Here is a 15,660-nt window from a genome sequence, read left to right as displayed (position 1 = left end):
GGTTCTCAAACAAACCTCTGGAGCCCACCTTGTATACAGTATGTGGGGACTGTTCTCATGTGAGAATACAAATCCAGTTACACCTTGATCAGGGTTTCTCTAGTCCAGCTTGCCATGCTTTGGAGCAGAGCGGTCTGTGGCTGGCGCCTTTCTCCCCTGCAGCTGCAGCAACATGGCACTGACTCTGCAGCCCAGCAGGCAGGAACTACCCACTTACAACTTGGTGGGCTCCTGGGCATTGAGGCCATCATCTTCTTGGACCTGCAGCATGGTGGGTGTAGGCAGGACAATGGGCAACGTGTTGGTGCCCCGTTCATGCCAACACATGTCCAGGATGGGGTACAGCTTGCCCTGGAACTCTGCTTGAAAGGTGTAAATTGGTACCAGTTCGTCAGGGCTGTTGGCATTGTAGAAGGTCAGCTCACCCTTCTCGTAGTGCAAGTAGACCCCGATGCGCTGGGGGCGGGCTGAGAGTGGCAGCACCACGCGTGGGTTGTTGAAGGCCTCATAGACCTTGCCTTCCTTCAGGCCGATCAGCCACGCCCCATGTTCAGGGCTCTTGTTCAGCTTGCCCTTGCGGCTGACCGTGGCTTTGACGATGCCCAAACGCCAGTGGCTCTTGAGGCCCACAATCACCTCCCAGTAGTGCCTCCCCCAGGAGAAGCCCTTGTTACCCAGGATGCAGTTGCTGTAGTCGAAGCGGTCTGGGTTGCTGCCTCGCCTCTGGAAGAACACCCCACACTGGACCACAGTGTTTCCCTTGGACAGCTCCAGGATGGGGTGTGCACTCACTGGGTCCAGTTTCAGCATCTCTGGAGCTAAGAGATGGGGTGAAAATCAGGAGGGATCAACCCACCTTTTACAGGTAAATATGATTCGTTTTACAATGACAAGGAACCCACCCACCCCTTTACTCTTCACAAAAGCTACGTCCTCCCTTTTTACCTTGCCAAAGCCACCCACCTCCTCCCTTCAGCAAACCTTCACAGCTTATTTGGACCACCTGCCTGCTGCTCTGCTCTGCTCTGCTCTGGGATGCCCAACTGCCCGCTTCCATCTTCATTTATGTCCTCCTCACCCTCTGGTGCTGCTGCGATGGCCCAGCAGCTCTGAGAGCCCAGCTTGTTGTAACACTCTAGTTTGCAGTGTCACCTGTCTGGGGCCAAATGAACTGCAGTGTGATGACACTTACATTTTTATTATATGTGCAGAAATATTGTGCACCGCTTAAAGGTTTTTAAGCTGTTTAAAAACCTTTTTATAGATGCAATACAATGGCTCTGGTGGAGTTGTTGTCCACAGAGCCTGGAGAGCACCAGGTTGAGGAAGGCTGCTTTAAGACCTCTGAGGAGTCTGTTGGCTTCCTCTCCAACTAGGGTTGCCAGACTCAATAGAGGACAGGACTTCTGTGCCTTTAATTGCCCTGCTCTCTTTTGAGTCTGGAAACCTTAAAGAGAAACCAGCAGACCCTTTGCTTGGAAATTAAACAAAGGTTCTGCTGGTTTCTCTTTAAGGTTTCCAGACTCAAAAGAGAGCAGGGCAATTAAAGGCACAGAAGTCCTGTCCTTTATTGAGTCTGGCAACCCTATCTCCAACAGCGGCTGTACCTGGGAGGACTTTGCGTAGTAGTCTCTTCCACACCATCATCTTGATGTCATCTTGGTGGAAGTCGGGCTTAAAGGAGACTGCGCTGAACATACCATCGGCCAGATGCTGGCGGGGGAGCTCAGACCTGGGGGAGCAGGGCAGCATATTGATTTTCATCATGATTTCCTCAAAATGAAGACTTGAGTCTTAATCATCTGCTAGAGCTTTCCAACCACCTGGCCCCAATTTAATTGTTGGAGTGATGCTGCCGAGGAAGCACTCTGACCTTGAAGATCTGCAGTGGCTCCCTCATATTTGCAGGAAAGTAGGAGGGCATAGCTCAGTGGTTGTGGACTACAATTCCCTTCAGCCCCAGACAGCACAGCTGGGAGTTGTAGTTCAGAGCAACAGGTGGGCACCAGGTTTGTGAAAGCTGCATTAAATACGGTAATTGCTCTGGGAGGAAGATAATGAATATGTGTTGCATCTCGGGGTGGGGGAGACTATGATAGACATGCATCTGATCCCTTGTTGCTTTTTGACCTTGGGCCTATTCCATGGAGCCCCTGAGAGATCATGGAGCATGGCCTGACTCCACAGTGCACACATACACACACTTTCTCTCTCTCTCCTCCCCTCCCCTTTCAACATACCTGGAGGGAAGAGATCTGTATTTCTGTAAAACAAGAGATGAAGAAAGCCTTAGTGAGCTTATGCTGCTACAGCATCTATAACAGAACCTTAGGCTTACAGGCAGGACACAGGGAAAGGGGTGGAAAATGTGGGCAAACTGAAATGGGGCTGTAGAACACCCCTGCTTTTATGGACCCCACAGCTCCTATAGTCCTCTGGGCACTTCCTCTATACCCCCAAATCCTAAAGTTGAACTTTCCCCTACGTGAATAAGTGTGTGGTAGAGAAAAGGTTTTGTTGGCCATTTGGATTTTCTGCCTCAGACAGCACCAGGCAGGCAGACATACCCTTATGAAATCCAACTGTCCTTCATTGTTGAGTTTCTCCAGGGAATTATCCAGCTCCTTCAGCTTCTGCAAGATGTCCGTCGTCTGATTCACCTGGACTTCGATGGAGGCAATAAGTTGGCCTGCCTCCCTCTCAATTCGCCCCAGGAACCTAGCCTTCTCCTCATCGATGTACCTGTGCAGTTCCTGGAACTGCTTCCGGACCACCCATTTGAAGACATCGGACTCGTTCTGAGGGGGAATCCAGAAACATAACTAACAGTAGAATGAGGCGTGACTTAATTTGAGTTGAGGTGTGCATGGGTTTAATTCTGGCAACTGCCTTCTGGGACTGTTTCCAAGAGGCGGCCTGCCACAGCACTCTTTGGTAGGAGAAGCTGGTGGCAAAGCTTGCATTTCAAGTTGGCTTGACCCTGTGTCCTTGGCAGCAAGATTAATAAGTTTGCATTTTAACATTCAACAGTGAAAATTCTGTTGGATATAGGAGGTATCAAATCATATTTAAAATCATTCAGTAGTATGAGTTAAGGTTCAGATTTAAGGTTTTTTTTAAAAAAAATCTAATTTTGAAATGAAACCTGAACATTTTGGAAACTGGGTGTTAACGTCCACAACTCAGTTCCCAATGCTGAACGCAGTTAGCTCCGTGGACCCAACATATAGTAGGATTGCCTGGACGCACCGCAATGCGTGTCTTGTTGTTCATCAGCCTGCTGACTTGCTCATCCAAGTTCCCCTTCTGCTTCTGCACCTCCGTCATCAACGCAGAGAGCTTCTCCTGTGGAAACAGAAACAGCTTTAGCAGATCAGGCCAGGGGGAGTCCAGCTTGCCATTACGTTTCCAACAGTGTCCAGCTGACGTAAAAGGGAACGGTTCTAGGTCAGTAGGGTCAGAATAGCTGCTTTGCAAGCAGAAGTCCCTGGATCAAGCCCTGGCAACATCTAGTAGGACTGGAGAAAATTCCCTGGCTGAAACCCTAGAGAGCTGCTGCCAGTCAGTGTGCACCAGGAGTGAGGAACCTCACCTGAGCCTTGGAACTCTTCCCAAGTTCCCAGGCCCCACCCCTTTTGCACCTTGAGTGTTTTTGCCTGGCTATAAATATGTCCTTGAACTCGAGTAACACCTTTTGCTCATAGGCAGAAGAGAGAGGGGGGCATGTGACTGTGTGTAGGAAACATGGCTACAGTGCCAAGGTAACATTTACATTCATTGCCCCGCCCACTTTTGCCTCTGGCCCCACCTACCAACCTAGCACATGGCCCCCTCGGAAGGTTGCCTAGAAGATTGAAAAAAACCTCCCAGCCCTGGGGTGGGCAATACTAAACTTAGACCAGGCATCCCCAAACTTCGGCCCTCCAGATGTTTTGGACTACAATTCCCATCTTCCCTGACCACTGGTCCTGTTAGCTAGGGATCATGGGAGTTGTAGGCCAAAACATCTGGAGGGCCGCAGTTTGGAGATGCCTGACGTAGACCAATGCTCTGACTCTCAGAATAATGCAGCCTCCTATGTCTCTGTTTTAAGATGGGATTCTAGGCCAGATACATCCCCCACCCCAGGTACCAGGGAAGGAGAAACTCATATATGGAAAGGATACATGTAAGCTGCCTTCTGCTGGGTCAGACCTTTGATCCACCTAGGCCAGAATCACCTTCTTTGGCAAAAGAAGCTCTTGGGGGTCTCCTCAGGCAGGGAAGAGGCTTTCCTCTCTCTCACACACACACCCCTGGCCTGATCAGATATCAGGTGGAGTCAGGCCAGGGGTCAAGGTCAGGGCTTTCAATTCACAAGCTCATTGTTAGCATTGGCATATGCTACGGTAGCACCACCAGAGTCTGGCTCCGCTGCGAGTCAGACACACCCATTTGTGGGCAGGAGAGATTTCTTCTGGCTTATCTCTGTCCTACCTAGTGACAGGCACACTCAAAGGAGCCGGGACAGCCTTGCTTTGCTTTTCCATTCCCATTTCCAAGGCTTTTTGTTTGCCTCAAGGCAAACCTTGTGGCTCGTTGTTGATCAGGCACCTGATTTACACGTGATTCCCCACACCCCGTTTTCAGAACACACCTGCATCCAAAGCACAGCAGGAAGCACCAGGCTGGGGGAGGCTGCTCTAGACCCCCAAACAAGTGGCCATGTTGCTGAAACCTTCAGCATGCAAGGCAGGGGCACTATGGCCATTCCCCATATTACACCAGAGAAGATATGGAGCTACTTTTCACCAAGGAATGTGAAGATTCCTTGGTGTAGATGCTCTACCACTGAACTACAGCCCTTCCCCTTCCTTTTTTTTAAACAAAAAATCAAGACACTGAAAGCTGCCTTGCTGGATCAGACCAAGGTCCACCTAATCTGGCAACCAGCAGGCATTTGGTGGTTCACCTGGAATCTGTTCGAGACTCACCTTCTGCCTAAGCCCCCCACGTCACTCCCCCACACCATCCAAGCACTTACCTTCATCCGGCTGTAGATGGACGAGATGGGGGTGACCTTGTGGTGCTGATGGGTGCCAATGGTGCCGCAGAGACCACAGATCACCTCCTGGTCTTGCTCACAGAAGAGGCTGAGGGGGTTGTGGTGGTTAGGGCAGGACTCCTCGTTGGGATCTGAGCTGCCTGCAGCATGCAGCGCCTCAATGATACGAGCCAGATTGACGTTGGGCGGGGAACTGCCGCAGTCCACAGCCTTCCGGCACACCGGGCAAAGGAACTGGCTCTCCAGGTCAACTGAAAGCGCGACCACGCAGGTCTTGCAGTATGAATGCCCACACTGGAGCATCAGGGGCTCTTTGAAGACTTCCAGGCAAATGGGGCAGAGCAGCTGGTCTTCCAGCTGGTCGATGCTCATCTTCCTGGCCATTTTGCCCACCAGTTTATTTTCTTAACCTAGTCCTGGAAGCCCAGCACCCTGTTGTGGGAAACTCCAGTTGTGGCAGGCAAGGGGAAATGAGAGCAATTCTTGTTCCTCCTGATTAACAGACCTCCTGCAACAAACGAGAACCGATAAGATGACAAGTAAAGAAGCAATGCAATCTTAGGGAGAAGTAAGAGTGCCCCTGAGCACATGCAAAGCAAAATAACAAGGCTGGGACTGGGGCAAATGAATTTGCTCCTGAGTCATGAAAACAAGAAGGGAGGAAGGAAGGTCAACATCCAGGTAACTGTCATTCCATACTTACCAGGAGATCAGCACCTGGCTCCTTTGCTCAAAGACATCAGAAGTGCTCTGCAGTCTCAGGGGCACCAGCCTTCAGGCAGCAATGCCTACAGTGTTCTCTGGCTCTTTTAAGGAAATGCAACAAATTTGCTTGGGAACGGCATTACAGAGCTGAGAGGGGAATAGTGTGTGTTTTCTTCAGTGGTGGAAGAGGGACAGTTAAAAGATTTTGAGAAAGCAAGAGTGACATCGGAACTGTAACCCCCTTAAGGGCAGAGATGGGGAACCCGTGGTGGCCCTCCAGACTTGGTTGGTCTCTGATGACTCCCATCAACCTTGGGGAAGGACCTTTGCTCAGTGGCAGAGTACCTGTCCCTGGTTCAATCCCCATTGGCATCTCCAGGTAGGACAGGGAGCAGCGCCATCTGAAGCCCTGGCAAGCCATTGCTGCCAACCTGTGTTGACCAAAGAGAGCATCCTTACCTTCCACAGCTCAGTTGCCTTTTGCTTCCGCCTTCCTTGCTCACTTGCCCTTCACCTGTAATCACAGGGCTTAGAAAACGCCAAGGCTTGGGATTCAGAGACCCTTCCTTTTGGGGAAATGCTCCTGTCCTCAAAGAGTGAACTACTTCTGCCCCCTCAAATCAATCCATGTGTCTCCCAAGCGGGAACTCTGAGCCACACCACTTACTGTGAAAATCAGAGGTCAGCAGCACACCCACCCATTCATGCGCCTGCACCTTTACCTTGAATGCTCACATTGCAAAACATTTGCCCTCCTCCCCACACACCCTGGCCTGGCCACGCCTGGCACCCATTTATTTGTCCATAAGGCGCCAAAGACTTCTTTACGCTTACCCGCTAACTGGCAACAGATAAGACTTCTGGCACATTTTTCCAGCCTTATTGTTGTAGGGTAGACTTGAAGTCTCCAATGCTGATGTTCCTGAGAAGAGAAGTAAAGTTGTACAAAAGCAGCCTTGCTGGCCAGTTTCCTTGATGGCCACCAGAATTGCAAAAAGAAAATGAGGGAGTAATGGGAGGGGGAGCAAGAGGTGCTAGGCTGGTCCCTGTTTGGTGGGAACTAGCTAGGTCTCTGTCCCTCCTGGGTGTTTTTCAAGGTGAAACTTGCCTCAAAAAGAGTTTCATCTCAGCTATCTGCTGAGGGTCCTGGTTGTGCTGACCCTTAGAAAGGGGGCCTTGTGCCACGACCAGCTCTGCCTTTGACAGATGTGTGTGCAGTGGGGTCAGAGGACCTTAAGGAGAGCTGCTCCCTGTCAGCAATTCCCACCAAGAAACAGCTTCCTTCTTCCAAGAGCCTGGGGGACTTCCAGTTGCTCAACCCCAACATCTTGTTTGGTGTAGGGACAGCCTGCAGCAACTTTGCCTGGATTATCCTGCTTCCCTAGGAAGGCAGCAGGGAATTTCAAGTTCTGTGTCTAGTTTTATTTGAGACTTTATTTTTTGTCACAGTTGGAATAGTTTTTATACACAGAATTGTTCTCAATTGTTTATAATCGTTTTTGCACTTCTCTTGCTTTATGGTCCTGTCTTATAACTATGTGCGGCCTGATGGTAAAGGCGGGGGCACAGATAAGAAATCTGATTATATAACTGAGCCACTTATTGTGCCTTTTGAGGCTGAAAGCGGTATACTAGTCTTTTCAGGCGGCAGCCCTACACATACTTCCCTGGGAGTAAGAGCCACTGAACTCAATGGAGCCCCGTTATTCCAAGTAGACGCGTGCGTTACACTGCGGTCTGCATTGGGATGTGGAGCTTGAAGCCGGCGTGCTGCCGAAGCCTTTGATTTCTCTCCGAGGATTTTTTTGGGAAGCGCTAGCGGCTGTGAAGAATGCCACATCGAACCCGGAAACTCGTCGAGCGAGGAACGTCTATCATTCGCAGCTCTACGAGCATCTCCGCTAACCCACCCGCGAGCATGCGCGGCTCCCTTTCGCAGCGCATGCGCATTCAGAGCGTGGCACCATGCGGGAACACGGGCGGAAGAGCGCCTCCGCCGTGGGGCCCGGCTTGTACAGCGCTGCTGCCTCGGTCCTGGCCGGACTGGAGCGCCGGGAGGGTGCCCTCAAGACCCTGGTCTACGGGAGCCGATTCCAGGCGAGTAGAAATAAATATTTGCATGTATTTGCATAAATTGGACCGGCAAGCTTGGCGAAAGGAGGGGGGGTCTACAAAACGGGGTCAGGCAGATTTATGTCAGAGTTGGAGGCTGCTGCCGACTGTGATGGTGCAAATGGAATCGCCTCCTGCGGGGGCTGTCTATCTTGGGATGTCAATAGCGAGTGGATGATGTCAGAGAAGGGGGCGTCACCCTCAGGTCCTGCATCAGATTGGCCATTGTGGGGAAGCAGCCTGATGGGGCCAGGAAATGCTCGGATCCAACAGGTGTATTTTATAGAAGGATATAAAGCCACTTTGTTATACCAAGCCAGGCCATTCCTAGTGTTGGAAGGGACCATGAGAGTTCCACAACCCTGAGATTAAGAATTCTATGCTCCACTAGCTCAGCTATCCCAGGTGTTCATTGATGCACCTAACACAGTATTGTCTACTCTACACTGACTGGCAGCAGTGACTCTCCAGGGTTTTTCTGGCAATCTTTTTAAACGCTCAGGTGAGTTGCACAGATACAGAGCGGCTAGCTTTAAAAAAGGCAAATGGCACCTTGAATTAAAACAATAAAATAAGAAAAAAGCTGAGCTGCAGGCATTTTATAGTTTGAACTTGTAGCCAAGAGAGATGGTAGAAAAAGAGAGGGGTCTGCTCAAGCTGAAGCTGTGCTAAGCTGTTAAGGGGGGCACCTGAGACCTTCCAGATGTTGCTGGACTCCAATTCCCATCAGCCCCTGCAGCTTGTGTATCCAGTGGCAAGGGACGATGGGAGCTGTAGTCCAACAACATACAGAAGGCCATGGGTTCCCTGGGGTAAAGTGCGGAGCCCAGCTGTCCATCAAATTATTATTTCAGGTGTGTGCAGGGTGGGGTGTCCTTCCAAACTTAAAAATAGAATTCCCTGTTCCCCAGGGCTTGTTACCTAAATCAAGTGTTCAGAGTGGTCATAAAGGTAAAGGTACCCCTGACCATTAGGTCCAGTCGCGGATGACTCTGGGGTTGGGGGCGCTCATCTCGCTCTATAGGCCGAGGGAGCCAGCGTTTGTCCGCAAACAGCTTCCGGGTCATGTGGCCAGCATGACTAAGCCACTTCTGGTGAACCAGAGCAGCGGACGGAAACGCTGTTTACCGTCCCGCAGGAGCGGTACCTATTTATCTACTTGCACTTGACGTGCTTTCTAACTACTAGGTGGGCAGGAGCTGGGACTGAACAACGGGAGCTCACCCTGTCGTGGGGATTTGAAGCACCGACCTTTTGATCGGCAAGCCCTAGGCTCTGTGGTTTAGACCACAGTGCCACCCGAGGTCATAGTAGCAAGTAAAGCAGCCCCCACCCCCACGTTGGCACCTTCAAGTGTTTTAGACTGTGTTTTCCATCAGTACCAGCCAGCAGGGACTAAGGATGGCCCTGGGACTGATGGGAGGTATAGTCCAAAGCACCTTGGAAGCAACAGCACGGGGGAGGTTGGAGTATAGTGCCCACTTAGCTGTAAAACATGAATAGTCTTTGCTCCATTAGTGACAATGAACCCTGCTCCTCTTCCAGAACCCTCGGCTGCTCTGCGCCCTTGTTTCAGAGACCTTTCGCTATTCTCCTGTGCTAGACTCTATACTGGAGGCTGCTGGCTTGCTCCGTGCTGAGAAGAAGCTGCAGCCGCACCTGGCAAAGGTGAGCATGAGGGGTGGTTGCCGCCACAGCCCCTGGGCTCCCCCATGCCCAGAACAAATACCCCATGCTGTCACCCACTGGTGCCCCTCTCCTTCCTTTTCAGGTGTTGGTGTATGACTTGCTCTTTGGCAAGGGCCTGCGTGGTGGAGGGCATGGCAAGGTCCTAGTGCTGAAGCATCGTGCCCGTCTGCAGGCCGAACTCGCCCGCTTGAAAGTCCAGAAGAAAGTGAGCCGCAATGAAGATTTGCTGCCACCGGTGGCGGCAGAAGGGGCTGGCCAAGGTAGGTGGCTGGACGTGAGGTGCCTTGCCAATATCTAGGCTACTGCACTGGAAGAACCTATCTTAATATTTCATGGCTGCCAAAATGCATATTCTTCCGAATCTCCCCAAACATAATGCTGTTCTTGGGGAAAAATGCATAGGTTCTGACTTGGGCTGACTCCCAAGGAAAGGTGCTTTGAAGTAGGACGGAGAGACAGGGAAGCAGGCATAGAGAGCGAGCAGCTCTACAGCCTGGATAAATGCATATCCTGGTGGTGCAAGATGAGGCTCCTGGTCTATCAAGTTTTATTTACTTAGGAGAATTTTTAGACTGCAGAATCACTGCTGTCTCTACACCTCAAGACTAGCTCCAGGGGCGGAAGGTGGTGGGAGTCTTCATGGTTAATAATAATAATAATAATAATAATAATAATAATTTATTATTTATACCCCGCCCATCTGGCTGGGTTTCCCCAGCCACTCTGGGCGGCTTCCAACAGAAAAATAAAACACAATAGTCTCTAAAACATTTAAAGCCTCCCTGAACAGGGCTGCCTTCAGATGTCTTCTAAAAGTCTGGTAGTTGTTTTCCTCTTTGACATCTGTTGGGAGGGCGTTCCACAGGGCAGGCGCCACCACCGAGAAGGCCCTCTGCCTAGTTCCCTGCAACTTGGCTTCTCGCAACGAGGGAACTGCCAGACGGCACTCGGTGCTGGACCTCAGTGTCTGGGCAGAATGATGGAGGTGGAGACGCTCCTTCAGGTATACTGGACCGAGGCCATGATGATGAAGGAAGACCAGCATCTCAGTTTGAGAACTCAGTATCCCAAGTTCCTTGTTTGTTTCCAGCCCCTCGAGTGCCGCGATACGTCCGAGTGAACACCTTAAAGACGTGTGTGAGTGACGTCGTTGACTACTTCAAGCGCCAGGGATACTCTTACCTGGGTAAAGCAGCCAGGTGAGCTTGACATTCCTGCCCTCCTGCTCAGATCCTGCGTGATCTTGGGAGAGGCTGGTACATTCAGGGTGTCCACCTGCTACCCAGCAAGGGGCTCAAAACCGTGGCTAGATTTGCTTGCTGTTCCTACTCAGATCTCTTCTAGATAGTTGAAAGCCCTCCAATTGGAGGAGGAAGAGCTTTATTCCAGTAGTGGGCAGATTCTCTCTGGCATGGATTCCCTGCCTTGGGAGGTCACAGCTAGCTGGCTCTGGGCTGTGTGGGTGTTGGGGACCTGGAATGAAACATAACTCCACATCCCATTGTATTTCCCTTCAGCCTGGAGGATGTGAGCTCCTTGTCCGGGAAGAAATTCCTGCTGGATCCCCACCTTCCTGAGCTGCTCATCTTTGCTCCACAGACAGACTTCCATGAGAACCAGCTGTATGCAGCTGGGCACATAATTCTTCAGGACAAGGTAAGGGTGTCGTTTTCCAGCTGTGGCACAGGAAAGTGGGGGAGGGTCATTTTTGCCCCAGCAACATCCTACCTGTTGCCCCTGGAAGTGCTGGGTTCCTGAAACAGACTTCTGCTTTATTCTAACTGTGGCTTTGGGGTTCCTTCAGGAATTGTGTTTCCATGGATATTGGACTCTGCCTTATACCAAATCAGACCACAAAAATGTTGCTTTCTGACTCTGTTTTTACCACATTGGTGGGGCTTCTGAAATCTGGTGAATGCAATGCAGCGAATGCTCGTCTTTGAGACAGATGTGCTCTTTAAAAGACAAGAATGTAAATGTAGCCTTACTGGGTTTTGTCTACAAAGGAGACACCAGCTTTTGGGTGCTGTTTGGTCTGCCTGCTTGTCTCTCTAGGTGTGGGTGGGAATAGGCTGCTAGGGTTAACATGTGCTTGTGGGGTGCTGAGAACCCCCTGCTGAGGCCAGGGAGTGTTTGGAAGAGGCAGGTCTCAAGTTCTGCTTTGACTTGGCTCCTCTTGTAGGCCAGCTGCCTGCCTGCTTTCCTCTTGAACCCCCTGCCGGGGTCCCACATCATCGATGCTTGTGCTGCCCCTGGCAACAAAACCAGTCAGCTTGCTGCTATCCTGAAGAACAAGGGGTAAGTACAGGGAAGCCAAGGAGGTCCTCAGTGGTCAGAGGGATCTCTAGGGAGCCAGCTGGGGCAATTGGCACTTGGGGGGAGAGATGCACCCTGTAGCCTTAAGGCTACACTGCCCCATCTCACTCTAGGCTTACCTTAGTGAGTTTCGAGAGAGGCAATAAGTCCTGTGTGCCTGTCTCTCCTCTCCCCACCAACCTTCTAGCTCCCAGGGCCTGCCTTGCCTTTTCTGGCCAATGGTGCCACTTAGAGGACCTGGAGCAGTAGAGAGAATAGGCCCTGCTTCATCCAGTTTGACAGGGGTGGGTCCTGCTGGCCATAGTGAGAGTTATGATTGGCAAAGCTCAGTCAATGGGAGAGGGAGACTGGGCTGGGGTTTGCAGGGTGGGGATGAGGAGTGTCAAATTCTCTGGAAGAGGACTCTGCCCTCCCTGACATGCTTGCTGTGTTTCTTCTGGGTTTCTCTCTCTTTCTGACTTTCTGGCTGTGAACACTCATGGCGCTTTTCATATTCTCAATGCACAGGCAGATCTTTGCCTTTGACCTGGATGCCAAGCGCCTGGCCACAATGAGCACCATGCTGGTGAGAGCGGGGGCCACCTGCTACCAGCTGGCACACCAAGACTTCTTAGCCACAGACCATGCTGATCCCAAGTACAGCTCTGTGAGATACATCCTCCTGGATCCCTCGTGCAGCGGCTCAGGTGAGCAGGGGAAGGGTTTTGGAGAGCAGATATTCCCATGGAACTCCAGCTTTAGTCTTGCACAGCTGCAAGCAAATGTGCCCTGGGGTGTCAGGGTTTTGCATGTTGAGAGATCAGTGAGGCAGTAACTGCTCTGGGGTGGTCCTAAGTGCTTGGCTACTCAGTTTTGGTACCACAGAGGTGGCCTCTGAGCCCCTGGCAATCATCTGCTCCCCCTCTTAAGCCAGGAAGAGAAATTGGTGGAAGTTGGCCAGGGAATTATGGTGCATTTGCTTTTATTTTTTAAATTTTATTCTAGCTAAGGATGCCTTTTGGCCCTTCCTCTTCCCAATAGGGTGAGTGATGGTCTCTCCAGAGTTTGTGAAACCTGGTGGAGTTGACCAGGGTTCACTTTATGAATTTATACCAAAGGCTTCCTATGGAAACTTCCATAATGGAGACTCTGGTGGGCTGAATCTCTGGACTCCTACGTTTTCTGCACTGTGAGCTCCAGCCCAACCCTATAGCAAAGGCTGCCTATTTTAGGGCATGGCCTGCCCATTAGGTGTGCTCAGGATTGGGGGCCAGTTGCTACCAGGCAGATCCCAGCCTGGAAGCTGAGCTCCAGGTACCACCAACCTAACCTGTGGAGCCCAACCCTGCAGCCTTGGAGCAGTTGTAGCCTATAGCACCAGGTTAGGGAAGGCTGGGTCCGTCTCATGTGCCTTTGTCCCAGGAATGGTCAGCCGGGTGCCAGTTGAGGAAGAGAATGCCAACCTCCCCGAGCGCCTGCAGGCGCTGTCCAGGTTCCAGCGGAAGATGCTGGCTCATGCACTGAAGTTTCCTGCTCTCCAGCGCCTGGTCTACTCCACCTGCTCAGTACACCAGGAGGAGAATGAGGATGTCGTGCTGGATGTGCTGAAGCAATGGGAAAAGGAGTTCAGGTACCGGAGAGAAGGGGGTCGGGCAGAGGGTAATGGTGGCTGCAGGGCTCAAAACACAGGCAGGCTTGACAGAGCTGGCTTGGGGGCCAAGGCAGTTCAGCCTTATGCCACCGTCCTGGGGGGCTTTACCTAATACATTCAGACATAGGAATGAGGAAGCAAGGTCAATAAAGGAGAGGTCAGAAGGGCCACCAGTTAGTTAGTTAATTAGTTGATCAATCACACACCCTTCACAGGTTATAGCATTAAAACACAATACAGGCAACTCCCAATTTACGTGGGGGTTTGTTCCAAGGCACTGCACGTTTAAGCGAAATTGTGTATATTTGAAACACCATTGAGAAAGCCTGCAATCACCGCTTTTTGTGATGTTTTTGGGTCACTTCTGGTAGTGCACATATTGGATGCATCTAAAACGGTTGCTGCCTATATTAAAAACAAAACTTACCATAAAAATAAGGTGTGTCCTAAAAATACACACCTCGAGAGTCAAAACCCAGGATAGAGTTTAGCCTGCTGCCTCAGGAACCTGTACTTCTTCCATCCTGAATCATTTGGTGACTCCTGCTGCATCACTGTCCTCCCCGGACGCAGCCAAGCCCGGTACAACCTCCTGTATTTGTTACGAATGACTTGTAGTTGTTACGAATGACAGTAGTTAAGGATAGGTGCCTCCCCAAGACTGAAAGTGGGTGGAGTGTTATCTGCTGCTTCCATTCCACTGCCAGAGGGAGGCCACAAGGGAGCTTGCCACTCACAGGAGTCTTGCTTTTCCCCTTCTTGCAGGCTGGCAGAAGTCCTGCCTTCCTGGCCCCAGCGGGGCTTGGCCACTTGCCCCAAGGCAAAGTGCTTCCTGAGGGCCTCCCCAAAGGAAACCCTGACAAACGGCTTCTTCGTGGCAGTCTTGGAGAGGCAGCCGGCGGGAGCCTCTGGGCCCAGGTGAGTGGGGCACTTGCTACCCTTTCTACTATGCTGGAGAAAGGAATGGAGGGGCATGATCCAGGCACAACAAGAGGGACCGCAGTGGGATTTCTGGCTTCAAACCTCCGAAGCTGCCGGGAGCTTCTCCACACCCTCCTGCAAACGCTGTGTGGGCTGATCTTTTCTATATCACATAGGAAAATGATACCTTTGTTTAAAAACTGAAATGACTGAAATATAATTAAATATGCATTTGGTGCTGGGGGGGGGGGTTATTTACTGCTTTTTGTATAATTGAGTGAAAACAGCAACATATCTTTTTTTTTGTGGGGAAACATAACACTAATCCAAAGTATTGAGGATTCCAGTGGACACAGCCCTCCTTGTTCTCCTTCTACTATACTAAATTAGATGCTCCTATTTCAGCAGCATGCAAAATAGGCCCATGTAGCCTAGCAGAAGGCGGCCAAGCAGGCCTTTGCAGGTTGCTTTGATCAGCCATGCTGATTCTTCCAATTGTGTGAAGCAGGGCATACGCAGCCCTGTAGGCCTTTTTGATCCTCCGAAGGTCACACTCCACTCAGTCCTTCTGCTTGGCTGGAACTTTGTGATGCCTCTTGCTTACCCGGCTAGAGGTGGTGGTGGGACTTGCAAGCCAGAGCCATGGAGCTTCAGGAAGAGGAAAGGCTTAGAGGAGCTGGGGATGGAGGGCTGCTCATACCTTTGCTAACTCCTGCCATTTTTGTGCCCTTAGCTCCCCACAAGAGTTCTCCCAGGCTGTCAGTGAAGTAGGTGCAGACCCATGCCTTCCTCTTAAGAAAAAGAGAAGGAAGAAGAAACCACAGACTTAAGCCTTGTAGGACTGACTTGTAAAGACAACACAGACTCTGCTATCAACACAGAGTCGGCACCAGATAACTTGGCAGGTTTTGGAATAAAAGTTTGCACAGAAGCATTATTCTTCCCCCTTCTCCAATTTATTCCAGAATGTTGTGAATCATGGCAGGATGTTGGTAGATGAAGATACTGGGGTGGCAGGTGCTGTAACTTAAAAGGCACCCACCCGGCACTGCTTAATTCTACTCTGGGAGGGAGCTGTCTCTAAACTACTGGTCTTTGCCACTTCTGTCTGCCCAGAACATGCAGTCTGCAGGTACAGAAGGATGCTGCTGCACCCCCCCCCCAAAAAAACCTCGCTAAAGCTAAGCGAGGTCAGTGGCCTATTACCTGCTTGGGAATGAAATGTGTGTTGCCTTTGCTGGAG

The 15,660-nt window shown here is 50.9% G+C and overlaps 2 protein-coding genes across 2 annotated transcripts; one reads left to right on the top strand and one right to left on the bottom strand.

Moving 5' to 3' along the window:
- Positions 1-84: 84 nt before the first annotated feature.
- On the bottom strand, positions 85-5,575 carry TRIM50 (tripartite motif containing 50). Its single transcript, XM_035140226.3, has 6 exons — positions 5,024-5,575; positions 3,250-3,345; positions 2,568-2,798; positions 2,241-2,263; positions 1,608-1,732; positions 85-818 (listed from the first exon to the last, which is right to left on the bottom strand). The coding sequence occupies exons 1-6, from the start codon at positions 5,426-5,428 to the stop codon at positions 214-216; spliced, it is 1,485 nt and encodes a 494-aa protein (XP_034996117.1). The 5' UTR covers positions 5,429-5,575; the 3' UTR covers positions 85-213.
- Positions 5,576-7,695: 2,120 nt separating this feature from the next.
- Positions 7,696-15,354, top strand: NSUN5 (NOP2/Sun RNA methyltransferase 5). Its single transcript, XM_035139434.3, has 10 exons — positions 7,696-7,846; positions 9,407-9,529; positions 9,633-9,810; positions 10,641-10,749; positions 11,068-11,206; positions 11,733-11,848; positions 12,374-12,552; positions 13,268-13,475; positions 14,262-14,414; positions 15,151-15,354. Exons 1-10 carry the CDS (start codon positions 7,715-7,717, stop codon positions 15,245-15,247), a joined length of 1,434 nt encoding a protein of 477 aa, XP_034995325.1. The 5' UTR covers positions 7,696-7,714; the 3' UTR covers positions 15,248-15,354.
- The last annotated feature ends 306 nt before the right edge of the window (positions 15,355-15,660 follow it).

Source organism: Zootoca vivipara, chromosome 14, assembly GCF_965207765.1.
Source record: "Zootoca vivipara chromosome 14, rZooViv2.hap1.1, whole genome shotgun sequence".
NCBI lineage: Eukaryota > Metazoa > Chordata > Lepidosauria > Squamata > Lacertidae > Zootoca > Zootoca vivipara.
Note: the sequence above shows the minus strand (reverse complement) of the source record. Positions and strands in the feature narration are given on the sequence as shown.